At 46.3% G+C, this 26382-nt stretch overlaps 1 protein-coding gene across 1 annotated transcript; it reads left to right on the top strand.

Moving 5' to 3' along the window:
- The first annotated feature begins 14425 nt into the window (after positions 1 to 14425).
- On the top strand, positions 14426 to 26133 carry LOC137095983 (vomeronasal type-2 receptor 26-like). The gene is made up of 5 exons (XM_067463254.1): positions 14426 to 14493; positions 17062 to 17356; positions 23725 to 23955; positions 24476 to 24602; positions 25131 to 26133. The coding sequence occupies exons 1-5, from the start codon at positions 14426 to 14428 to the stop codon at positions 26054 to 26056; spliced, it is 1647 nt and encodes a 548-aa protein (XP_067319355.1). The 3' UTR covers positions 26057 to 26133.
- Positions 26134 to 26382: the final 249 nt, after the last annotated feature.

Raw genomic sequence — 26382 nt, 5'->3', positions numbered from 1 at the left:
CCTCCTCCTCCTCCTCCTCCCAGCTGTGTTGCAGCCAGGAAGTGCCAGGAGGAGGAGGAGGAGGAGGAGGGCGCAGGAGCTGGAGCCGATTGGATGGCGCGCGGAGGCCGGGTGTAAGGGTGAGCGCGCGCGCGCCATCCAATCGGCTCCGGCTCCTGCGCCCTCCTCCTCCTCCTCCTCCTCCCAGCTGTGTTGCAGCCAGGAAGTGCCAGGAGGAGGAGGAGGAGGAGGGCGCAGGAGCCGGAGCCGATTGGATGGCGCGCGCGCGCGCTCACCCTTACACCCGGCCTCCGCGCGCCATCCAATTGGCTCCGGCTCCTGCGCCCTCCTCCTCCTCCTCCTCCTCCTGGCACTTCCTGGCTGCAACACAGCTGGGAGGAGGAGGAGGAGGAGGAGGGCGCAGGAGCCGGAGCCGATTGGATGGCGCGCGGAGGCCGGGTGTAAGGGTGAGCGCTCGCGCGCGCCATCCAATCGGCTCCGGCTCCTGCGCCCTCCTCCTCCTCCTCCTCCTGGCACTTCCTGGATGCGGTGGGATAATGTTTTGGGACACAGGTCTGCATCATTTGATTTTAGAAATAAATAACTTAATAAGGTAGCTACTTTTAATTACGTTTGAGAAACAGTTAACTTTTCTAAATAATAACAATGTTCGTAATTTATCTTTGGAGCTTTGATTCTATAACTATTTAATTTTTGAAATTAACTTTTTAGGCTTTGTGGGGGACTTCCCTTTTAGTAGTACATTCACATCATGTTTAATTCAGAGGTCTGTTGGAAACTAGGCAAATGGAGTTTATCTATGGAATGTCCAGGGTGGGAGAAATGAAAGCCATTCAATGCTAATCAAGGTGACCATTACTGCAACATTCACACTTACAAAATGTTTTGTAAATATTTACGAAATTTCGTAAATAACAAAACATTTTTTGGAAAGTTTTGTAAATATTTTAAATATCGAAACAAAAAAATACCCCAATTACAAATCGATTTTAGAAACAATTTTTTTCTTGATCAAACAGGCCTAATACGTATACGTGTGTCCCCCATCCACTCTCCCTCTGGAAGATGCCCCTCCCTCTCTCAATCAATCTCTGTCTTCAGGGAACCCACCCACTGTTCCTTCCAGGGGAAAAGAGAGGATAGAGATTTCTCCCCGGCCAGCACCGATCTTGAGCTGGGATTGGCGCTGTCTGGGCACTGCTTTCCCTCTGTCTCGAGCTTGCATCCAGCCTGGGATCCATGGCGCATGCGCGGCAATGCCGAAGAGAAGGAGGAGGAGCCTATGCCGCCACTGCCTCCGGCGGCCCCACCTTTCTGCTCGGGCTGGATCCAAGCCACACTGAGGAGGAGGAGGAGGAGGAGGAAGAGGAGAAGGAGGAGGAGGAGGGGGAGAAAGGTAAAGTGGGCGGGGAGGCTGAGCCTACATGGGGATCCATCCATCCGCCCTCCTTCCTCCTCCAGTGTTCCCTTGCTACTTGTATACAGAACTGTATTTAAAATTCATTTTTACAGAAAACCCGCAAAACAGCGAGTCCGCAAAAAGCGAACCGCAAAGTAGTGAGGGAACACTGTAAGGCCTCCCCTGAAAGTAAGACCTAGCAAAGTTTTTGTTTGCTCCCCCTGGTGGCTGGAAGCTGTAATACCATCCTTGCTGTATAAGTGGTCCAGGAACTGCTGTGGGAGATTGGTACAGTCTCAAGACAGTGTCAAGCATGTCACTTGACACTTGAAACTGTCTTGAGATTTTAACAGATGACTGGCTTGACTTTGAAGGAGCTGGGGGAGGTGACAGCCGACAGGGAGCTCTGGCGGGGGATGGTCCATGCGGTCACAAAGAGTCGGAAGCGACTGAACGAATGAACAACAACAACAAGACAGTGTGTGGGAGCCAGGTACTTTACAGCCCTTATTATTTGTGGCCTTGTGTGTGTCAGGCAACCAGTGTGACCAGACAACTACTGTACAGTATATAATAAATGTTCATTATTATTTTTTTGTTCAACAATAAATGTGATTTTTTCTTAATCTATAAACAAGACATCCCCTGAAAATAAGACCTAGCTCATCTTTGGGAGCCAAAATTAATATAAGACATTGTCTTATTTTTGGGGAAACAGGGTATCTTTACTTCACTTATGTAGGATGTGTAGACACATCTCTTCAAAGTGGCCCTTTTAAACTGTTGTGCAGATAGAGCCAACTCTATCTCAAAATTTGAAATCTACATAATTTTTTGCTACCAGTTTTCCATTTATATGAAACTCACACTGGGGAGGGCTGTGCTGAGCCCCTTTCTATGCATCAGAAGCAGGTGAAAACAAAGGTGAGGCCAACACACCAAAGAGGAGGAGGAAGAAGAGGAGCCTGAGACCTGCTTCTTTGGCTCTCCACTTTCTGGACTTCCCTATCACTACTACAATATGCAAAGATGTTGGGACAAAATTTGGAGCTGGATGAGGAGAAGAAAGAAGAAGCTACCAGTGCCAAAGAGGAGTAGGAGAAGTTGAGAGGTCTCCATTTTGTTATTGCCACATCTGCTATTGAAACTTCAAACCTTGAGAAGAGCTGCTGCCACTGCCTTTGTTTCTGCTCTGGGGAGTTGACTGTGGTCTTCAGAAACCAGGCATAGTACTAGGTTGGTCTGGGTATCCTCTCTGCCTCCAGCCACCCAAGGGAAATTCTCAGGCATCAGGAGGAATGGGGTTGGTGTATGCCCTCCTCTACGCATTCTCCTTGTGCTCTTGTCATCCCCATTTTCTCCTCATTCCTGCCCCCACACCTACTTACTTCTTTTAATAATTTCAGTCCTGCCCTTCACTTCTGCTGGTTCGTTCCAAGGTCACCAAAGACCTCCTATACAGTACTCTATCTTATGTACAGTAGAGTCTCGCTTATCCAACATAAACAGGCTGGCAGGACATTGGATAAGTGAAAATGTTGGTTCATAAGGAGGGATTAAGTAAAAGCCTATTAAACATCAAATTATGTTATGATTTTACAAATTAAGCACCAAGACATCATGTTTTACGACAAATTGACAGAATAAGCAGTTCAATACATGGTAAATTTATGTAGTAATTACTGTATTTACGAATTCAGCACCAAAACATCACAATGTATTGAAACAGCTGTGGCTGTGAAGTCTGCCTCCGGGCAGAACATTGGATGAGCGAAGAAGGATAAGCGAGACTCTACTGTATATGCAAATACAAGTATTCTAAAATCGGGGGGGGGGGGGGGATGAAATCCAAAACCCTTCTGATGTCAAGTATGTTGGATAAGGGATACTCAACCTGTACTCTTTATTGACTAACATGATGATGCTTTGATTTGGTTTTGACAATGATTTTTGTAATTTTTTATGTAATCTGTATGAAATGAATGGATTTTTAATGTGGGAGAAGATGTATTAAGATGAATAAATTGACATGATCTTTCACCATTGTGTTGACTACAGTTGATGGGCATTGCAGTACAGCATGGGTGGGGAAAATGCAGCCATAGGCTCTGTGCAAGGGATCTGGGACTAGGCCACAAACTGAACATGAGTCAACAATGTAATGCAGCAGCTAAAAAGCCAATGTCATCTAGGTTGGATCAATAGGTGCATCATGTCTACATCGAGAGAAGAATGGTCCCACACTATCCTCTTTGATCAGATCTCACCGGGAATACCATGTCCAGTTCTGGGTCCCACAAATCAAGAAGTATATTAAGAAAGTAGAACATGTGCAGAGAAAGACAGCTAAAATGATCAAAGGTCTGGAAACCATGCCCTATGTGGAATGGCTTAGGAAACTAGTTATGGAGAAGAGAAGGTTAGGAGATGACATAACAGCTTTGCTCACATACTTGAAAGGAGGTTGTATTGAGGAGGGAGTGAACATTTCTGTTACTCTGTAGACTGACATGGATCAATGGCTTCAAATATCTATATCTGTCTATCTATATATATAAAAAGCTAATGGTCGTCGTTAGTAGCCTCAAAAACAAAAAAACTATGGGGCCAACTGACATCAAATTTGGCCTCCAAACTTCTCATACCACAAGGTATGACCAACAATTTAAAAAAACCCGAAAGGTCACAGGTTTGAATCCGGGGAGCAGTGTGAGCTTCTGCTATCATCCCCAGCTTCTTTCAACCTAGCAGTTTGAAAACATACAAATGTGAGTAGATCAATAGGTGCCACTCTGACAGGAAGATAACGGCGCTCCATGCAGTCGAAATGGAGATGAGCACACACACCCCCTTTAGAATTGGACATGACTGGACTTAATGTCAGGGGAAAACCTTTACCTTTACTTAAGAGCTGTTTGACAGTGTGTGATGCAATCTCCTTCTCTGAAGATTTTAAAGCAGAGGCTAGATGGCCATCTGACTGCTCATTGGAGGGAAGAATAGTAGAGGCCAAGATGAAGTACTCTGGAAATATCATGAGAAGAAAGGAAAGCTTAGAGAAGAGTATGATGCCGGGGAAAATGGAAGGAAAAAGGACGAGGGCCGACCAAGGGAAAGATGGATGGATGGTATCTTTGATGTGACTGGATTGACCTTGAAGGAGCTGGGGGTGGTGACAACCGACAGGGAGGTCTGGCATGGACTGGTCCATGAAGTCACAAAGAGTTGGAAGCGACTGAATGAACAACAACAACAAAGATGGCCATCTGTCAAGAATGCTTTGACTGTGTGCTTCTGCATGGCAGTGACTTGGAATGAATGGCAACTGTGGTCTCTTCCAACTCTATGAATCTATTATTCATATTGGAATGGTCAATGACATTTGGATGACTGCAACATGCTGTACGTATATGGGTCTGCTTTTGCAGAGTGTTTGAGAATGTCAACTGGCACACAGATCGCCTCCTCCCTCCCTGTGATGCCATTGCCAAGCATTTTCGACATTTTCAGAAAGTAATATTTCTTCAGAAATATCTGCAGAGGAAATCATGGGTTATCATCAGGGCTGTTGGTCAGGATACAAGTGAGCTCGCCGATACGGTTCCTAAGCAATGGCAGAGATGGAGGAGATATGGGGACATTCACACTGAGGAAGATTGTGATCTTGAAAAACATCATTATTTTGAAATAAGGCAGGAAAGGGACAGCATGAAGGTCTCACTAGATTGACTTGAAAATAGTTTGGATGTCTGGAAAAGAGGATACAGGAGAAGCAACTTAACTGGTTCTACAGAAGGGAAAGGTATGGAGGAAAAATCGTGGGAAGTGCAACAGAAAAATGTAGTTCAGGATGATGAAAATTATATAAATAAAAATGTAATGTTTGTTGTGTTTGTGTGTATGTGTCTGAATGACAATTTGTGAGTAAAAGTGATTGGAATCAGAGGCAGCCCTAGGTAATTTTCAACAGTAAGCAAACAGTATCTTGGCGCCCCCCCCCCCCCCAACCAATCACTGATATATATTTTCCGTTTGTCGTGGGAGTTCTGTGTGCCATATTTGGTTCAATTCCATCATTGGTGGAGTTCAGAATGCTCTTTGATTGTAGGTGAACTATACATCCCAGTAACTCCAACTCGCATATGTCGAGGTCTATTTTCCCCCAAGAGCGCCTCAAGAGCACCCCTGGGCAAAATCAACTATACTGCAAATGCTTACTTTGTGTAATGGGTTGAGCCACTCCTGCTTGGGATTTAATGAATTATGTTTAATAGTATCATTAAAAATCCTCCCTGTCTTGGAAACTTCAAGGTCTGAGATGATTCTGAACTGGCAACCCTACATCCATGTTACCTGTATATGGTGACTGTGTCCCTCACCTCCACACCTCCAAATCTGAGCAGCTTTGAAGACACACTAAGATCTCTCACACACACATCTTTCACGTGACCTCTGTCATCGAACATCACACTGTGAAGCTCACCTGGATGACCATGACCCAAAATCAAGCAAGACCCATAGGGCAACGTAAGAGTGGTGAGAATCCAAGGTTGTGGGTTGTGGGGCCAATCTGCATAAGCCTTTCTCACAGGGTTACTTGGATGCTTTCCCTTGCTTACTTCTCTCTCCACCCCAGCGGTTGGTCTCAACCTCCCATGGCATCACCTGGCGTGGTCTGTATCCTTCACACATCTGTCATGGTTCCACTGGAAAGCCCTTCTTACTTTTGTAGGTTCCAGTATTTCCCTAAGAACAAAATTTGCAGAGGAAATGATCAGATGTCATCTGGGTCATTGGGCAGGATGCAAGTTAGCTTACTGATATGGTTTCTAAACAATGGCAGAGATGTGAAGGTACTGCCTTGCAGTGTCTCCAGTCCTTCCTCAAGGGTTGTTCTCAGAAGGTGTTGTTAGGGGATTCCTGCTCGGCTCCACGGCCATTGTACTGGGGGTCCCACAGGGCTCAGTACTGTCCTCTATGTTATTCAACATATACATGAAGCCATTGGGGGAGATCATCCAGAGTTTCGGGGTGCTGTGTCATCTGTACGCAGATGATGTCCAATTCTGTTACTCCTTCCCACCTGCTACTAAGGAGGCTGTTCTTGTCTTAAACCGGTGCTTAGCCGCTGTAACGGACTGGATGAGGGCGAACAAATTGAAACTTAATCCAGACAAGACAGAGGTCCTACTGGTCAGTCACAAGGCCAAACAGGACATAGGGTTACAGCCTGTGCTTGACGGGGTTACACTCCCACTGAAGGTGCAGGTTCGCAGCTTGGGAGTGATCCTGGACTCATCGCTGAGCCTGGAACCCCAGGTCTCGGTGGTGGCCGGGAGAGCTTTTGCACAGTTAAAGCTTGTGCACCAGCTGCGCCTGTACCTTGGGAAGTTGGACTTGGCCAAGGTGGTCCACGCTCTGGTTACATCCCGTATAGATTACTGCAACGCTCTCTACGTGGGGTTGCGTATGAAGACTGCCCAGAAGCGGCAATTAGTCCTTCTCTCTCACACACAAACACACACACACACACGGGGGGGGGGGGGGGGGGAGGCTCAGGGCAGCTTCACAACAAGCACTCATTCCACTGCTAACAACAGTTATATATTTAAAAACAGTTCAATTAAAATATTAAGAAACATTTTATTAAGACCACACTGATTTAAAAATCAGTGCCTGGGACAGACAATTGTCATACATATCACATTGAGTCTTATTCCCAATTGCTGCTGCTACTGTTCAAATGCTTGGTCCCATAACAGGTTTGGAGTTTTTTCTAAAGGAAAGGAGGTAGGTAGCCAATCTGATGTCACCGGGGTTCCTCAGGCGAGGGGCCACCACTGAGAAGGCCCTGTCTCTTATCCCCACCAGTCACGTTTGCGATGGTTGTTGTTATTATTATTATTATTATTATTATATTAACTTTATTTGTACCCCGCTAGCATCTCCCGAAGGACTCGATGCGGCTTACACAGGCCGAAGCCTCAAAACACAATACAATAGGAAAACATAACACAACAATAGCAAAGCAAATCAAACAATAAGCAAAATAACGACAATGGCAGTACATCAAGACATTATTAAAACTGGTTCGGCTGGCGCACTGGGGTATAAGGGTTAAAAGTGCTGAAATGGCAGGAGGCACGTAGGATTAAAAGTGCGGTGTGCAGCAACGATTAGTTATGCTAAGGTGCTACTAGGACTTGGGGTGGGGATTCCTAGTCTGAGAAGGCACAACGGAACAGTCAAGTTTTTAAATTCCTTCTGAAAACAGCTAGAGTAGGGGCCTGTCGGAGATCTTTTGGAAGGGCGTTCCAAAGTCGGGGGGCCGCCACAGAGAAGGCCCTGTCCCGTGTCCCCACCAAGCGCGCTTGCGATGTGGGTGGGATCACGAGCAGGGCCTCCCCAGATGACCGGAGCGAGCGTGTGGGTTCGTAAATGGAGATGCGGTCACGCAGGTAGGGTGGTCCCAAACCGTTTAGAGCTTTGTAGGTGAGCACCTGCACCTTGAATTGGGCTCGGAAAATAAATGGCAGCCAGTGGAGCTCCTTAAACAGAGGGGTAGACCTCTCTTGATAATGAGCCCCGGTTAGCATCCTGGCTGCTGCCCGCTGGACCAATTGAAGTTTCCGAGCCGTCTTCAAGGGCAGCCCCACGTAGAGCGCATTGCAGTAGTCCATTCTAGAGGTGACCAAGGCTTGGACCACCCCGGCCAGATCAGCCTTCGCGAGGTATGGTTGCAGTTGGCGCACAAGTCTCAGTTGCGCAAAGGCCCTCCCGGATACCGCCGACACCTGAGCCTCAAGTGTAAGCGAAGAATCCAAGAGGACACCCAAACTGCGGACCTGTGGCTTTAGGGGGAGTGTAACCCCGTCCAACACAGGTGACCACCCTATACCCCGATCCGGTTTACGATCGACCAGGAGGACCTCTGTCTTATCGGGATTGATCTTCAGCTTGTTCTTCCTCATCCAGATCGACACAGCGGCCAGGCACTCGTCTAGCACCTGAGAAGCCTCCTTGGAATTAGGTGGAAAGGAGTAGTAGAGTTGTGTGTCATCCGCGTAGAGATGGCACCCAACTCCAAAACTCCGGATGACCTCTCCCAGCGGTTTCATGTAGATGTTAAAAAGCATGGGCGACAAAATAGAGCCTTGCGGGACCCCACAGGTCAAAGGCCAGGGGTCAGAGCAGGCGTCTCCCAGCTTCACCATCTGAGTTCGTCCCTCCAGGAAGGACTGGAGCCACGACAAAACCGTGCCCCCAAGGCCCATCCCGGAGAGACGACCCAGAAGGATACCATGATCGATGGTATCGAAAGCCGCTGAGATGTCCAAGAGAACCAGCAGAGTCACACTCCCCCTGTCCAGCTCTCTGCGGAGGTCATCCACCAAGGCGACCAAGGCTGTCTCGGTGCCATGACCAGGCCTGAAACCAGACTGTGACTGATCTAGGTAGTTGGTGTCATCCAGGAAACTCTGGAGCTGGGAGGCGACCACCCGCTCCAGCACCTTACCCAGAAAGGGGAGGTTGGAGATCGGTCTGTAGTTACTCAGCACCGTGGAGTCAAGGGAAGCTTTTTTGAGGAGTGGGCGAACCACAGCCTGCTTCAAGTTAGATGGAAAAATTCCTTGCTCCAACGATGCATTAATAATCGGTACAAACCAGTCAAGCAACCCCCCTCTGGATGATTTAATGAGCCAAGATGGGCATGGGTCCAGAGATGAGGTGGTCGCCCTCACAGCCCCAAGAATCTCCTCTACGGTTTCAGGAAGAACAAGCCTAAAAGAATCCCACAAGGTTGGACAAGCAGGTGCCTCCGTCACCTCTTCTGGCACTGCGATGGAATTGGAGTCGAGCTCAAGACGTATCTGGGCGACTTTACCTGCAAAATGGTGTGCGAAATCGCGACACCGAGCTGCAGGGTCATCAGCGACCTCCTCCGCCACAGGTGGGTGGAGGAGTTCCCCCACGACCCGGAACAGCTCCGATGATCTATTTGCTGCAGATGCTATACGGGCGGTCGTGAATGATTTCCTGGCCACCTGTATAGCCACGGAGTATGCCTTAAGAGAGGCTTTAGCCCGTGCTCGATCAGATACAACTCGAGATTTCCTCCATTTGCACTCTAGCCCCCTTCTCGTATGCTTCATCACAGCCAGCTCCTCGGTGAACCAAGGAGATGGCCTGTCACGGCGCAACGAGATGGGGCGTTCAGGTGCGATCGTATCTAACGCCCTGGACATCTCCCCATTATAGAGAGCCACCAAGGTGTCGATAGAATCGCCAGGCTCCATGGCAGGAAGAACCCTAAGATTCCTCAGGAATCCATCCGGATCCATCAGTCTCCTAGGGCGGACCATCTTAATTTGTCCTCCACCCCTGCTGAGGTTTAGGGTCGCAGCAAGTCTAAAAGTGATCAGATGATGGTCAGACCATGACACTGGAAGGATGTTTTGATCTTCCACTCTGATCATTTCATTGTCCGCCACAAAGACAAGGTCGAGAGTATGTCCAGCTTGATGAGTGGGGCCAGATATTATCTGTGACAGTCCTATGGTCGCCATGGTGGCCATAAAGTCCTGAGCTGCGCCAGATAAAGTGGTCTCAGCGTGGATGTTAAAGTCTCCCAGCACCACCAGGCGCTGGGAGACCAAGGCCGAATTAGAGACCACCTCCGCTAGCTCAGACAGGGAAGCTGCTGGGTCACGGGGTGGGTGGTACACCAGCAGGAGCCCCACACTGTCACGGCTCCCCACCTTCAAGTGGACACATTCGAACCCAGAAGCCTGCGGAACAACGCATCTGGTCACGGCGATGGATTGCCGAAAGACTACTGTGACCCCTCCTCCCCGCCCCCCTTGTCTGGCCTGTTGATGCACTCCAAAACCTGGTGGGCACAGCTGAGAAAGGTTTACACCCCCAGCTCGTCCAGCCAGGTCTCGGTAATGCATGCCAGATCCGCCCTCTCATCCAGGATCAGGTCCTGGATGGCCGCGGTCTTACCATTAACGGATCTGGCATTGATCAAGAGGACCTTGAGACCAAGGGGGCTGCCAAGGAGCCTACCACTACCCACCTTTTCCAGGGTCGCAAAGACTCTGTTGCGCTTCTCCCTGGGATGTTTGTGACCCGCAAATCTCCTCCCCCACACGACTTGGATAGCACCCCCTTCCTCCGGAACCCTCCCCCCCCCCCCCCCCACATGGCCAGGATCTAGTCAGCTCTCAGAGGAGAAAGTCGGGCTGGGGAATAATCTCCCTTGGGCGTTTGGTAGGGATGATTCTGATGTTGAGGTAGATAAAGAGACATCAAGGGAGCTGAGTGGGCTGAATAAAGGGAGCGTTCTCGAGCGGAGAAGTGTGGCTGGCTGAGTGGGGGCGACCGGGGCAGATGGGGTCTCAAAGTGATACGAGCCAGGAGGGGTGGCCCTAACTGGAGAGCTAGTTGTGGAGTTCGCCCGGGGGCCAGGTGGAACATAGCGAGATGAAACCCCGGAGTCAAACAAGGGGCGTATGTGAGGGTCCACAACTACCCTTCTAATGGTGATGCCCCATTTCTTTAGGCCAGGTTGTTTAGCCATTAGATCACCAAGCCAAGTGCTGTCTTCTGGTGAGATTTGAAGACGGGTGGAGCGGTCAGAAGATTGGTAATTTATTTATTTATTTATTTATTTATTTATTATTTGCACTTGTTAACCGCCACTCTCAGCCTGTAATCCCTCCACAACCACACTATGGCTTTTAGTCTTATATCCTGTGATCTTTTACCCAGGATTTGGGCCAAGGAATTACAGACTGCCCTCTTGGAGGTCCATCTGCCTCTGTTTACCATTAGATCGGCAATGTCCACCGCAAAATTGTCCGTAGAAAGATGTTGATTCTGAGCACAGGGTGCGGTGGGCCGATCCATAAGGCCAGATGTTGTGTTGTTGGCCGTCCTCTGAGTAGCCAGCACAGTCCGCTGCCACTCCCAGATGTTTTCATTCCTATATACGCCCAGAGGTTCTCCCTTTCCCTCAGATGACTCATCATTAATCCCTCCCTCCCTCCCTCCTTCCACCCTATGTTCCGTATGATCTAAAGTGCTTTCCTCCCCATTTCGGCACAAGTCCTTAGCTAAGTCTGCACAGAGAGGGTTGTCAGTCTTTGGAGGATTGGGTTGCACAGAGATTCCTGAGAGAGAGGCAAAGCCTCTAAGGAGATGGTCCATTTTCTCGTTCAAAAACCTGAGTTGGAACAACACATGGTTGAACGAGTCCCTCAGGAGGTCGTAAAAGTGCAAAATGTCATTCTTCGCATAAGTGTCCGCTGCAGCCATTCCTATGTCAAATAATTCTCTCTCTCACCACTAGAACCAGCCGCTCTTATCAGTGCTCACTCACCTCCAACTTACAACACAATCAGTCATTCCTCCAGGCATTCCACAACTCCCATACTCTCCTCATCCTCCTACACTTCTCTCAGCCAACTAAAAACCAAACTTATACGCTCTCTCACACACAGCTACCATCCACACCTTCCTATATATTCGCTACTATCACGGGCAATCTCATGCGCTCTCCTGGGCCTCTTCACTCACACCAATTCAGGCAATCCTATCCTCTCCTATCAGTGATCCTATTGCTCCTCGCACCCCCTAACACAATCAGCAGTTAAAACATATAACATACAGCTAACTATGACTATAACTAAATAACTGAAACAACAACTAGCCAAAGGAGAAAGTAGGAAGAAAAAATAAAAACAATAAGAAAAAGAGTCAGATGGTGGCAGCAAATTCCTGCTTTCAGGCAAAGCCTGATGAGTTCTTCAGCTCCTTTCCAGTGCAAGGCTCGAACAGGCAGCTTCCCGGGGGCTTTCGGCCCTTCCCCAACGCCGATTCTTTCCACCCTCCCGGATGGCAAGGGAGGGGGGCAATGGTGGCGCGGTCCTGCGCTCTTCCACAGCCCTTCTCGATGATCGGAGGGGCCGGATAGGTCGCGATCTTGTAGATCTTCTTCCTCTTCCCCCTCTCAGATGGAAGAGAGGGGGGCGGCAGCGGCAACAGTGCGGCCTGGCGCTTCTTCTTCCCCCTCCCAGATGAAAAGGAGGGGGGCGGCAGCAGCTCCAGGGAGGCCTGGCGCTCCTTCTTCCCCCTCCAGATGGAAGGGAGGGGGACGGCAGCGGCTCCGACGCGGCCTGGCCCTTCTTCTTCCCCCTCCAGATGGAAGGGAGGGGGCGGCAGCAGCAACGGCACGGCCTGGCGCCCCTTCTTCCCCCTCCCAGGTGGAAGGGAGGGGGGCGGCAGCGGTAACGGCGCGGCCTGGCGCTCTTTATTCCCCTCCCAGATGGAAGGGAGGGGGCGGCTGCAGCACCGGCGCAGCCTAGCGCTCCTGGCAGCGGCACCGGCGCGGCCTGGCGCTTCTCCGCGGCCCCTCCTGGTGGTCTGAGGGGCCGGGTGGGCCGCAATTTGTCGGGTCTTCTTACCCCCTCCCAGATGGAAGGGAGGGGGCGGCAGCGGCACTGGCGCGGCCCCTCCTGGTGATCTGAGGGGCCAGATGGGCCACGGCTTCTCTTCGCCCCCTCCCAGATGGCAGTGGAGGAGGGCGGTGGCGGCGCGGCCTAGTGCTCTTCCGCGGGCCTTCCTGGTGGTCGGAGGCCTACCCGCTAATCTGGTGCCAACGGCGGTAGTGGTAAGTTGATCTTCCCAGTGTCCAAATTGTTCGATGCCCTGATAAATCAGGGAGATTTTCTCATCAAATTTGCAACAGGATAGGAGCTGGGAGCTGAGGATTCCAGCAGATTATAGTTTAGCCCCGCTGATGTTAACAGGGTCGCTGTTGCTTCATCGCCATCTTTGAAAGCCGGGGGACCACCACCAAGAAGTCCCTCTTGGTGGTGTCCCCACAAACCACTCTTGTGATGGTGTATGTGTAAGACTGTAGGAGCTATATAGCAATATTAAATGACCACTCACAAGTCGGTTTTGCTTTGAAATGGATATATTGCATGCATCTCTGCAGCAAAGAAAGACACTACTGACTTTTTCCCACCACCACTTCCTTTTATACATCCTTCCTGCCCAACTCCCCACTCTTCTCAGTTTCCTTATTAGAGCTTGTTGCTTCACAAGTTCCAATACAAGGTTTCCAGCACCCTCTGCTGGCTTCAAAATGTCACAGAGCAAGAATTGAGGCAGCCAGGATGATTCAGTCAGAATGTCATGGAGGAAATTTGTGATGTCTTCATGCCGTCAGAAATTGACTCCTGACAGTATGTCACAATATATATTTATGTACTGTATATGAGGCCCCTAGAACCATAAGGAATGCATGTGCTCCACGTTGGGAATCAGGACCCGTATGAGCCTTAAAAGAATGGAAATCAGATGCAAGGTCAGTTGAATTTCTCTGAATGACCCTGTGGTTAGGCAATTTCAGAATACTCAATATCAGAAAAAGATGTATTATTTTGTGTGCATCCACCTGCTGAGCCATGCCAGCATGCCAGGGGGTTGTGGAGAAGGTTCCTCACCTTATCATTATCTATATTGTGGTAATTCAGGTATTCCCCCTCTTCCCAAAGCTCCAGGGCTCACTCTGGAAAGATCAACTCTGATCAATAACATGAACCTTGCAATCAAGAAGAACATGCTATTACTTCTTGTATCAGAAATGAACAGGGACATAAATAACACTCCTGCAAATGATAATTTGCGTCAAAACACAAAGCGGAACAAGAGCAAAGACAACATCGGTGTGGAAGCCACAGCTAAAATCCATCTATGAGTGAAGTCCCTGCAGACGTGGTCTGCCAAGAAGGCTTTGACGTGCCTCCTGTTTTCCCTGCTGGTAGTCATGTCATGGAGAGGAGTCTCAAAGGAAGTGAGAGCAGAAGATGCATCCAGCTCATAATGCTGCTGCTTCTCCTCTGTGTTGACTGTGGGAGGCCCATGACCAATTGTTCCGTGTGTTTAAGAAGCAGTCGGGTGGCCACACATACATTTAATTATTACAGATCAGGAGACTACCTCATTAGTGGGATTATGTCAGCCAAATATGCCCGACTCAGAGCACATCCTTTCAAAGAGGCTCCCTCGACTTGGTTTGTCCCGTAAGTAGTTCCATATTTTGCAGATTTATTGTCATTCCCATTTATTCTTCTTCCATCTATTTCTGTTGTCCCCATTTACTGAGTTCAAATCCTTTCAGAAGTCTAGGGTGTCAGAGTGAAAACTGGAGAGGGATTTGTGATGTTCTGAAAATGTGTTTTGAAAATTGTTGTGTTTATTGGAGAAATAAAAGTAAAGTAAAGTATGTTGTAGTGGTTTAAGGAGTCGGAAATGACTGAACGAATAAACAACAAAAACAACTCTGGAGACCCGGGTTCAAATCACCACTCAGACATGAAAATCCACTATGTGATCCTGGGCAAGTCATGCACTCTCCAACCCCAGAAAAGTGGTGACCTTAGGGTCACCATAAGTTAGTAATGGCTTGGAGGCACACAATAGCATCAATGCATATGGATATGTATAAATTATCTATCAATGTATGGAATATTGGTGGTGATTGGCAGTTGGCTGAAAGCTTGAAAGGGATTTTTATAGGCTGATGTGTTGAACAGTTGGAGAGTTGGGAATATGAGTGAGAGAAGTGAGGAGAGATTGTGAAGGTCCAAAGCAGATGAGTTAGGATGTATCCAAATGTGCAACAAATATGGGGCTGGTCCAAAGCATTGCTGCTTTAGATCAGTCCTGGATTCTGCTTGGTATTCACATCACTATGCTCCTGAACCATGTCAACAGTGGGAGCAGAGTCCTCATTGTTCAGTTAGGCCAAACCCAGTTCAGTCTCACTCAATAGATACTTTTATCTGTTATTGTTTATCACCATAGTAGCCATCATGGAATACCAAAGAGCTTGTGGCCATTGCTCAACACCTTTGCCAATTGCAAGCAAAGGTGCCCATATGACTCAGAGAAGGAAGACAATTGCCCCTCTCCTTCCATCCATCCCCTCTGAAGTCAAAGGAGAGATTTTGCTTAAATCAGCAAAGGTGACAACTACAAGCTCTCTGGAGCTCTGTGGCCACTTCTATGGTAATGAACAATGACACCGGTAAGTATCATTTTCCCTACACCACAAATCAGAGCAAGATGGTGACATTGTCCCCTGTGAACAGCAGGACCAGATCCAAAACAGAACCAGCCCCACTGTTCATACACACCAAGGTGCTGGGTTCATCCTCACATTCCCTAATGCACACTAAGTTCTGCTTTGCATTCAGGGCATGATGACTCCATGCCTCATGAACACACCACAAAATCAATTTTCAACCACTTTGGAGTATAATGCCCATGTAGATGTGCCCTTAGACTCATTGAGTTAGAAGTAAGAGTAAGAGAAGAGAGTAATAGTGAGAGATGTGAGTTGGCTTATTAGGGTAATGTAGAAATCTATATAAATAAAATGTAATGTTCGTTTGTGGGATTAACAGAACTCAAAAACCACTGGATGAATTGACACCAAATTTGGACACAAGACACCTAACAACCCAATCTATGTCCTTCACTCAAAAAAATGATTTTGCCATTTGGGAGTTGTAGTTGCTGGGATTTATAGTTCACCTACAATCAAAGAGCATTCTGAACTCTACCAGTGATGGAATTGAATCAAACTTGGCATACAGAACTTCCATGCCCAACAGAAGACACTAGAAGGGTTTGGTGGGCATTGACCTTACATTTGGGAGTTGTAGTTTGCCTACATCCAGAGAGCACTGTGGACTCAAACAATGATGGATCTGGGCCAAACTTGGCATAGATACTCAATATGCCCAAATGTGAACACTGGTGGAGTTTGGGGAAAATAGAATCTTGATATTTGGGAGTTGCAGTTGCTGGGATTTGTAGTTCACCTACAATCACAGAGCATTCTGAACCCCATCAACGATAGAATTGGTCCAAACCTCCCACACAGAACCCCCATGACCACCAGAGTGGGCCACAGCAACGCGTGGCAGGGGACAGCTAGTGTTCAATAAGTTGGTTGGATTTCAGTATCAACTAATTAATTACATTATTTAAGTACTAGCCATCCCCTGTCACACATTGCTGTGGCCCAGTCTGTGTATATGTGCTTTGTGTGTGTATACATGTGTGTGTACATATTTGTGTATATGTTATATTTATGATTTTGCGCATGTGTTATAATGTATTTTTTCTTTTTAAGTCTCTTCCACTGTGGTTTTCAGTGTTTTATGAGTGATGGTCACTGATTGGCCTGATAGGTGTAGTGTGTTCAAATTTGGTGTCAATACACCCAGTGGTTTTTGAGCTATGTTAATTCCACAAACGATCATTACATTTTTATTTATATAGAAGTTACCTCTCCTAGCCCAGCCCAGCCCCACCAAACCTGATGGAAATATCATTGACCAATGCTATGACCGCAGGCAGAACAGACCTTCTCCTCCCATTGCAGTTGATGTTCAATAATGTAGGTAGAGGGGTAGTTATGATTGCAACACTAATATCTCGATCATAGGTAAGTATAGAAAAGTAATTCCAGCTGCCAATGTGGTGTGGTAATTTGAGTCAGTTGATAGTTAGCCAACTGGAATTTACTACATTAAATAGAAGATACTCATGTGGTTGCTATTCCCTATCTTTCATTGCAGAACAGGAGACAAGAAGTCACAGCAGGACATCTTGCTCTTGAAGTTTGCCATTCATAGGGTCAACCAAAATCCCAGGCTTTTACCAAACATCACCCTGGGCTACAACATCTATGAGAGTTATTTCAGTGCCAGAATAACCACCAATGTCTTATTAGATTTGCTCTATACCGGGCAGCCAAAGCTTCCAAACTACAGCTGTGGAAAACAGGATGACCTCCTGGCCATCTTTGAAGGAACTGACCCTCAGAACTCCATCCAGATCTCAACCTTGTTGAGTATCTACAAAGTCCCACAGGTAGGAATGGGTGGGAGGGAGAGATGGGTTATTTATTTATTACTGTTATATTCCATATTTGATCCATGGCAGTGTCTGATTTCCTCTTCATTTTATTCTCACAATGCTCCACCAGATTTCAACCACTAGGAGCACAGCTTTCAAAGATTTCATCATCAGCTTGAATAGGGAAAATTCGTGCCTGTCAATTGATGTCTTGGTGTGTGGAAGCAATACATCTGGGTTGCTGTCAGTTTTCCGGAATGTATGACCATGTTCCAGAGGCATTGTCTCCTGATGTCATTGTTCCCCCATTGTTCCACGTTATAGCTGCCATGGAGACTAGGATGCAATAGAACAATGGCTTCAAACTATAGGAAAGAAGATTCCACCTAAACATGAAGAAGAACTTCCTGTGAGAAAGAGCTGTTCAACCGTGGAACTCTCTCTCTGCCCCGGAGTGTGGTGGAGGCTCCTTCTTTGGAGGCTTTTAAGCAGAGGCTGAATGGCCATCTGTCAGGGGTGCTTTGAATGCAATTTTCCTGCTTCTTGGCAGAATGGGGTTGGACCATGAGGTCTCTTCCAACTCAATGATTCTATGATGTTTTGCCCATAACTATGGCAGGCATCCTCGGAGTTTGTGAGGTCTCACAACTTCACAGACCTCACAAACTCTGAGGATGCCTGCCATAGATGTGGATGAAATGTCAGGAGAGAGTGCCTCTGGAACATGGCCATACAGCCAGAAAAACGCACAGCAACCCAGTGATTCTGGCCATGAAAGCATTCAACAAAAGCCTTCCTTTGGGGTCAAAACCATCTCTGTAATTTCCTTTAATTATATGTGCAGTGGTTGAAGTCTTGTATGTTAATACATATAGTGTACTAGGAAATAATTGTCTCTCTTGCACCTTTGCTGGTAGACACTTTGATTGTTTCTCTTCCTAGGATTGTTTGAACCCATATTGTGAATGCATGCTTGGTTTTCTTCATGACACACTGGTTTTATGTTTACTTTAAAGCAATTTTGGCCCAGTTTAGACTAAGTAGAAAATAGTTTGGATTTGCTTGAAATTCTAGAGTTTTGGGTGCAGTCTGGATAGTTGGATCGGGTCTGATTTAGTCAAGTCCAGAGACATATTTTGTCTGATTTGGGCAAGTAAAGGAGATAAGTCATCCCTGTGTTGCTGCCACCACTTCTAGTCGGCCACAGAAATTCATCCAAGTTGCCTGTCGCCTGTCACATCTGCGATACCAAAGGAGGACGTTCACACAACAGGAGAAGACCAAGAATGTGGATGTAGCCACCTAGGAGTGGCAGCAGTAGCATGAAGTGTCATCCCAGCTATCTCCATGTGGCTGATATGGACAATTGTCTAATTCAGCACACTGGATTAATCTGCCCATTGCAGACAAGCCCTAGTCTTCCTTTGAATATTTTCTTCAACAATCTAAGAATTTTCAATCCAGATTAAGTGGCCTCCATAGATGTGCCCATGATTGTCTGGGGAATGATGACTGTGGCAACAGGATCACAGTTGGGACTAAGTAGCTGTCAATAATAATAATAATAATAATAATAATAATAATAATAATACCTTTAAACATGCTAGTGAAACCAGGGAGGGGTGCAACTTAAAGTTGCCTGTCAATTTATGGCAATTTCATAGGATTTTCTTAGCCAATAACCATACTTAGAGCTGGTTTTGCTATTCCCATCCTCTGAAATATTGGTCGCAGCACATGGTGTTTATTGACTGTCTCCTATCCAAGTACTATCTAGGAGTTACCCTGCTTATCTTCCAAGGTCATATAGGATTTGGTACCTTTAGGGTACCAGGGTTGAAATAGGGCTATATTTCTGGCTGAGAAAGGCGGTATACAAATGTGGCAAATAAATAATAAATATAGGGCCTATATATCCTACACATACTCTCGCCAGAACTATAGTTATGCATCCATAACTATCCCATATTAATGACTAACTGTACCCGGCCACACACTGCTGTGGCCAAGTGTGGTTTGATGGTAATTAAAGAAAAGAGAATGAGCTGGGTTCTGATAATTGTAATTTTTCCTTCCTTCCTTCTCTACATTTTTCCTTCCTTCTTTCGTCTTTGGTTCCATCCATCCATCCTTCCCTCCCTCTTTCCTTCCTTCCTTCCCTCCCACTTTCTCTCCTTCCTTCCTTCTCCACCTCTTTCCTGCCTTCTCCTTTTTCTTTTCCTCCTTCCTTCTTTTCCTTCATAACTTGTCTGTTTGGGGATTTTTCCCCTCGTGAAGGAAGGGTGGGGCCAGAGGAGTCATTTTCACGCATGCACTGTACCATCTTTTAGCATTTATTTTCTGCTGTGTTTTTTTGTGTATGTTTTTCTGAGTGATGGTCATTCGTTGGTCTGTTGGAGGTGTAGTGTCCAAATTTGGTGCCAATTTGTCCAGTGGTTTTTGAGTTATGTTAATCCCACAAACGAACATTACATTTTTATTTCTATAGATAGCTACATAGTACGTAATCACACTAGAGTATCTATCCACTTTAAATCCTGTGGATGCGTGCTGGTACGGCTGTACCAAAAGCTCCAACTTCCTTTTCTTTCTATTGAGTGTTTGCATGTATTCCAAAGTTCCATGCATTTTGCAATAAGGTGGCTTCCCTTGGTTTGCAATTATAGGGCCAATGACCCATCAATCATTGTTAAGTTTTGGTTCCGCCCCTTTCCCCAGGGCTCTGGGAGGAGAGGGAACCATTTTAGGTCAGTCTTGCATTGGAAAGCTTAGCTACAGGACGTGGATTAGCTCCACCTGTAGAGAAGCTTCGTTTCTCACAGCATCCAGGGGGAAACAGTTGCAAAGGACTCCAGCTGGAGAATCTACAAAGCCTTGACTGGTAGGTCTACTCGGGATCCAAGAAGCAGTTTGGAGCCCGGAGTAGAGCCCACAACAGCAAAGTTTAGAAGGTAGATTGCCCAAGGAGGGGTTAAAAATGGTTTTCCTATTAACGAAAAGAAACAGTTCACAAAGCCAGTTGCCTGTCCCTTGTGGACAAGATAAAGAAAGCCACCAGTTGATTCAAAGCCTTGAAGCATTTGTTTAATTTGTTGACGATCTAAGAAGTATTTGATTATTTGTTGAACACTTGGACTCACCGCCACGAGTCGCCTCAGGGCTGAGAGTGGCGGTCAATAAATGCAAGAAATAAATAAATAATAAATAATAAGCAATAATAAAGGACTTTGTTAAACCTTTCAAGCTTCTACAGACTCTGTATAGGAAAATCCTTAGGGCCTCTCATTTGAGGCACCCCGGCTTCCTGCTGGGCACAAAGAGCACGTCCTGTTCAAAAGCCAACTGCTATAGGCCCAGCGCGTGACAGCACAGGATGCCTCCTTCCGAATTCTGGGGTTTGTAGTTTAGGGAGGGGTGTTTAAACTGCTCAGCCAGACAGGTCCTGGACCTCTCTAAACTACAAACCCCAGAATTCTTCAGGAGGTAGAAACTGTATTTAAAGTGGATCCATGCTCAGTGTGATGAGGCTGTAATGGTGATACTACAGTCATGATCATAACTTCAGACTCATTCTGAAATGTACCTACTTTTTTCTCCTTCCCCGACTAGGTCAGTTATGATTTTGCTTCTTCTGCTCTTATCAAGGAAGCTCGGTTCCCCTTGACCTATAGGTTGGTTCCAAGAACAGAAACGATCTATCTGGGCATAGCAAAATTACTCCAGCATTTCAGATGGATGTGGATCGGGCTTATTGCTTTAGACAATGACAATGGAGAGAAATTTGTGAGGACCGTGACACCAGTGTTGAACAGGAATGGTATTTGCATTGCATTCACACAAAAAATCCAGGTAGTGTTCCAGATCATGACTTGGTACCCTACGGTTTCATTTATGAGGCAATTTCTTAAGCAGAAACAAGTCGCAGTTGTCATTTTTTCTGGGGATTCGGAATCCTTATTTGTCCTGGCGCAACTCTTCAATCGTGCTGTGAAGTTCAATGACGAACTTGTGGGGAAAATTTGGATCACAACCGCTTTACAGAATATCGACCAAGAAGTGTTCTTCAGAATATCAGAATTCCGAGAGGTCCATGCCGCTTTCGCCTTCTTAAAAGAGGCCAAAAACGAGATGAGAGACATACATTTTCAGCGAGAGGTTGAGGTGAAAGCCTTTCGGTGTTTGCTTCCAAAGTGCGGACTGTATGTAAACAACTGGATGAGATGCACTGAGAAAGAGAATACCTTGTCTCAGGATGTGGCTGAAAGAGACCCTTTTGAGGATACCTACAATTTTTACAATCTCATTCAGGCTGTGGCACAGGCTCTAAATGCTGCATACTTATCCAGATCCAAATGGATGACGATGGTGGCTAGAAAAAACATGGGCTTCCAAAGGATTCCATCATGGCAGGTATTCTCAGAACAAGAGAGGGAGGGGAAAAGGGGGAGATGGGGCCCAAAATACTTCAACCCTTTTATGGGTAGCAGAACTGCCAACCAAACAAGCAATTTAATATTCAACTCAATATGTATCTTTAGGGCTGGGATGTAGCACATCTGGTAAATCACCAGCAGCAATAGATCACTGATGACCAAAAGGTTGCCAGTTCGAAGCCCGGGTCAGGATAAGCGCCCGACTGTCAGTCCAACTTACTGTACACCTAAGCAGTGTTGCTACTAAGGGTTTGCAACGTACTTTTCCTAAGTTTTGGAAAGGATCGGGGCTGTTTCTGTTGCAGCTGACACAGTTAATTGATGGGATAATTGGGTGTATTGTTATTTCATGTATATAGTAAGCCACTGTGTGTTTTTACTTTGAGCATTGCGTTCTATGCTTTGCTTGAGGGCATGTTCTGAGCTGAAAAACCTTTGTTTGGTGCCGGGAGCAGTTCTGCAAGCATCCTGAAAATAAAGTTTTGTTGATGGCAAGACAAGGTCACTCTACGGACAACTGAGTAACAGAGATTGTATATTGTTTTTGTTACAAGTCTGCATATTGCTGTTGAATAAAGAGGGCTCACCTAAGATATTGTTTTATGTTATGTTTTTGGTGAGAGCAATTGTTTTGTATGCAGTGAATACAGCTTTATTTCTTTTCTACTTAAAGTGAAAGACTCATGTGTTTTCTTTTATGGGTTACTTTATCACACTTAGAGTTACAAGGGCTAGAGTCAGTCTGCGGGCTACTAACTCTAACACTGACAAGCAGTTCAAAAACTCCTTGAGAGCTGTAAGTAGAGAAATTAGGTACTGCTTAAAGTGAGGGAAGGTATTTTATGGCACCATAAAAAGGAATACCAGGAATGCCAGCAACCAAAAGGAAGGAGGAAATTTGTGGTCAAAGCTCTTCATCATAGAAGATGGAGCACCAGCACCCCCTTGTGGCTAGAATTGAGCAAAACCTCCAGGGTGCCAAAGTTGGATGCTGACACAACATACCTCTGTCTGTCTGTTTGTCCTGTCTGTTTCAATGGCATTGAATGTTTGCAGTGTATGTATTCTGTGATCTTCCCTGAGTCTCCTTGGGGAGATAGGGCAGAATATAAATAAGGTATATTATTATATTATATTATATTATATTATATTATATTATATTATTAGAACTATAGCATTGAAAAACACCCCATCACCACCAAGGTCCACCAGTCCAAACCCCATCAAAGCACTCCCAGCAGATGGTCATCCAGCCTCTCTTTGCAAACCTCCAAAGAAGGTTTATGAGACCGAGGTTGGAAAAAGTCCCATTTCGGGGATCTTCTTTATCAAACCGACGGCGTAACGCAATATCGCCTTATGGTAGCTGCAACGCCATAGTTGAGTGCTATGCCACTCGTTTGCTCGTTCGCTCTCCCCTGAAATGACACTTTGGTGACACTTTGGATTAAAGTCCCCAGGCCAGTACTTGGCCCTTGATTTAATGAGACAGTTATTGTATTGTATGCCTTGTAGACAGCATACTCTTCTTCCTGACAACTCTTACCATCTTGAATTTTTTCTTAATATTGAGGTGGAATCTCTTTACCTCCAGTTTAAATCTGTTGCTGGGTACCTAGTCTGTAGAGTAGCAGAAAGCAAGCCTGTGCCCTCCTCAAAAGGTTTAAAAGGTTTAAAATTATGTATATTAGTGTCAAAATGAATAAATGAAGTTCAAAGACCTTAATAAACAGACGGGTTTTCACATGGCACTTAATTTCATGGGCAAGAAATAAAAAGTAGCAGCAACAGCAATAGTAGCAGTTGCTGTTGTGCATTCAAGTCATATCCAGCTTATGGCATCTCTATGACTAACATTTCATGGGTTTTTTTCCCAGGGTAGTGCAGTGGATTCTGTGCAGCATGGTATCTCTTGTTTTCCCAATGATTCTCTCTTTTCCATCCTTCTAGCTCCATCCTTTCCTGAGAAACTCCCTACTTTATAACACTTCAGTGGATGGGATGGACCTGGATCAGAACGGGAACCTGGTGACATCTCACTTTGACATTGTGCACTTGCTGGCATTTCCCAATCAGTCTCTTGCTACCAGGAAAATTGGGCACATAGAGGGGCAGACATCGCAAGATCTAATGTTCACGATAGACCAGGAGGCCCTTGTGTGGACCAAGTGGCCTAACCAGGTGAGGAGGGCACTATTTATTTGTTTCACTCTCTTTTCTCACTCGGAAAGTCTAAGGTACAATAGACAGAAATGAAAACCAGGATGTTGAAGTAGCAAAAATATTTTTACAAGGGATAAGGGAAGGATATGACCCTCCAAGATCTCCTGGAAATGGTAATGCAGCTCCCAACCTCCAACAGTTTCCCACTTTTGAGCTAGTAAGTTAGACATCCATAGGCTTCACTTTGTGTCATATATTGAACTGGGCCAAGTGAGACCTTTGACTAGTTATCAATTTTCTGTGAGGCTTTCCAAAACAAATTCCTGGTCTGAAATGGGACCAGAAATCAAATTAAATTAAAAAAGGTAAACCCATTCTGGATTTTACCCAACATATAAGGAAGCCATCAAAACCTATGTCAAAAATGTAGGCTCAGCACCATAGACAGCTCCTTTGAATCTTTATACAAAGCCATTTTATCCATTGGCAGGGGAGACACCAGCTACCACTTCCTGTGTTCCTTTTTTTTAATGAACAGGTTCCACCTCATTCAAGATGTACTGAAAGTTGTCACCGTGGATATGCCAAGGTGATTCAGGAAGGAAGGCCCTCCTGTTGCTACAGCTGTATGGAGTGTGCACCGGGAACAGTCTCCATTCAGGAAGGTAAAAATAACTTTTAAGAAATACAGTAAAAATTCACATTCATCCCCATAGGAATGGGTGGATGCTGCATTATGTGACTTAATATTCCTATATCAGTGGTTCTTAACCTGTGGGCTGCGGACCACCAGTGGGCTACGAGGAAAATCTGGTCTGTGAGCCTCTTTCCTCAGACCTCACTACCTCTGAGGATGCTTGCCATAGATGCAGGTGAAACGTCAGGAGAAAATGCCTCTAGAACATGGCCATATAGCCCGAAAAAACCTACAACAACCCAATGATTCCGGCCATGAAAGTCTTCGTCAATACATAGAACAAACATCTCTTCTGATGCCTGAGGTGGAGGAAATGCTCTGAAGGTGTCATGAATATTCATAATCAGGACAGGTTACTTCTTCATGGACCTCCTGAGGTCCTACTTATTTGGTGACTACTACCAGAGGATATTCTGATACTGCTTATTATTTTTGTCATGTTAGAGATTACAGATAATGATAGATGCAATACTGATTTCCATGTTCTTCTTGTTAGATGCCGATTATTGCACCAGGTGTCCTGAAGCACATCATCCAAACAAGGATCGGGATCAATGTGTCCCCAAAGTCATAATCTTCCTGTCCTATGGAGAACCTTTGGGAGTCATCTTGGTTTCCTTTTCCATTTTTTTGTTCTTAATCTCTGGTGTTGTGTTGGGAATCTTCATTAAATTCCAAGAAACTCCACTTGTCAAAGCCAACAATAGAGACCTCTCCTACATTCTCCTCATCTCTCTCCTGCTTTCCTTCTTGTCCTCCTTCCTCTTCATTGGCCAGCCAAAAAAAGCAACTTGCCTTCTCCAACAAACTTCCTTCAATGTTATCTTCTCAGTTGCCGTCTCCTCTGTACTAGCAAAAACAACCACTGTAGTCATGGCTTTTCTGGCCACAAGGCCAGGCAACACGTTGAGGAATTGGTTGGGAAAAGATCTGGCAAACACTATTGTCATTTCTTGTTCCACTGTGCAGCTTTTCATCTGTATCCTCTGGTTGGGACTCTTTCCACCATTCCCAGATTCGGACATGCATTCTCAGCCTGGCATGATCCTACAGCAATGCAATGAAGGCTCCGTGGCCATGTTCTATTGTGCTCTTGGCTACATGGGATTCTTGGCTATCATCTGCTTCATCGTGGCTTTCCTGGCTAGGAACCTGCCTGGGACTTTCAATGAAACCAAGATGATCACCTTCAGTATGCTGGTCTTTTGCAGTGTCTGGGTGACTTTTGTTCCCACCTACCTAAGCACTAAGGGAAAGTACATGGTGGTCGTGCAGATCTTCTCCATGTTGGTATCAAGTGCTGCACTACTGACCTGCATTTTCCTTCCTAAATGCTATATTATTGTACTCCGACCAAATCTGAATACCAAGGTTCATGTTGTGGTGAAAAAGAAATCCAGTATTCCTGGTCCCAAGTACTAGGAATGGGCAAGAATGTCCATTGGTACCACTGTTGGCTTCATTATAGGGCAGCGGTTCTCAACCTGGGGGTCGCAACCCCCAAGGGGGTCGTTTGGCCATTTCAGAGGGGTCGCAAGGCCACCTCCTTTGGCCCCACCCCCCCAAGGCTTTGCACAAGGCCAGGCCTCACGCAAAGCCACCCTTGCCTGCCTTGTGCTCTCGCCGGCCAGCAAGGGCGAGAGCCAGGCGAGTGCTCCTTCATATGAGGCCTGGCCTCATGCAAAGCCTCCCTTGCCTGCCTCGCACTCTCAAAAATAATTGTATGGTGGGGGTAACCTCAACATGAG

Source organism: Anolis sagrei, chromosome 2 (genome assembly GCF_037176765.1).
Source record: "Anolis sagrei isolate rAnoSag1 chromosome 2, rAnoSag1.mat, whole genome shotgun sequence".
Classification (NCBI taxonomy): domain Eukaryota; kingdom Metazoa; phylum Chordata; class Lepidosauria; order Squamata; family Dactyloidae; genus Anolis; species Anolis sagrei.
Note: the sequence above shows the minus strand (reverse complement) of the source record. Positions and strands in the feature narration are given on the sequence as shown.

Coding starts and splice junctions, on each gene's coding strand:
- LOC137095983 (XM_067463254.1), top strand. CDS start 14,426: ATGTCAGCCAAATATGCCCGACTCAGAGCACATCCTTTCAAAGAGGCT. Junction 14,494..17,061: donor CCCTCGACTTGGTTTGTCCC/GTAAGTAGTTCC, acceptor CTTTCATTGCAG/AACAGGAGACAAGAAGTCAC. Junction 23,956..24,475: donor GGACCAAGTGGCCTAACCAG/GTGAGGAGGGCA, acceptor TTTAATGAACAG/GTTCCACCTCATTCAAGATG.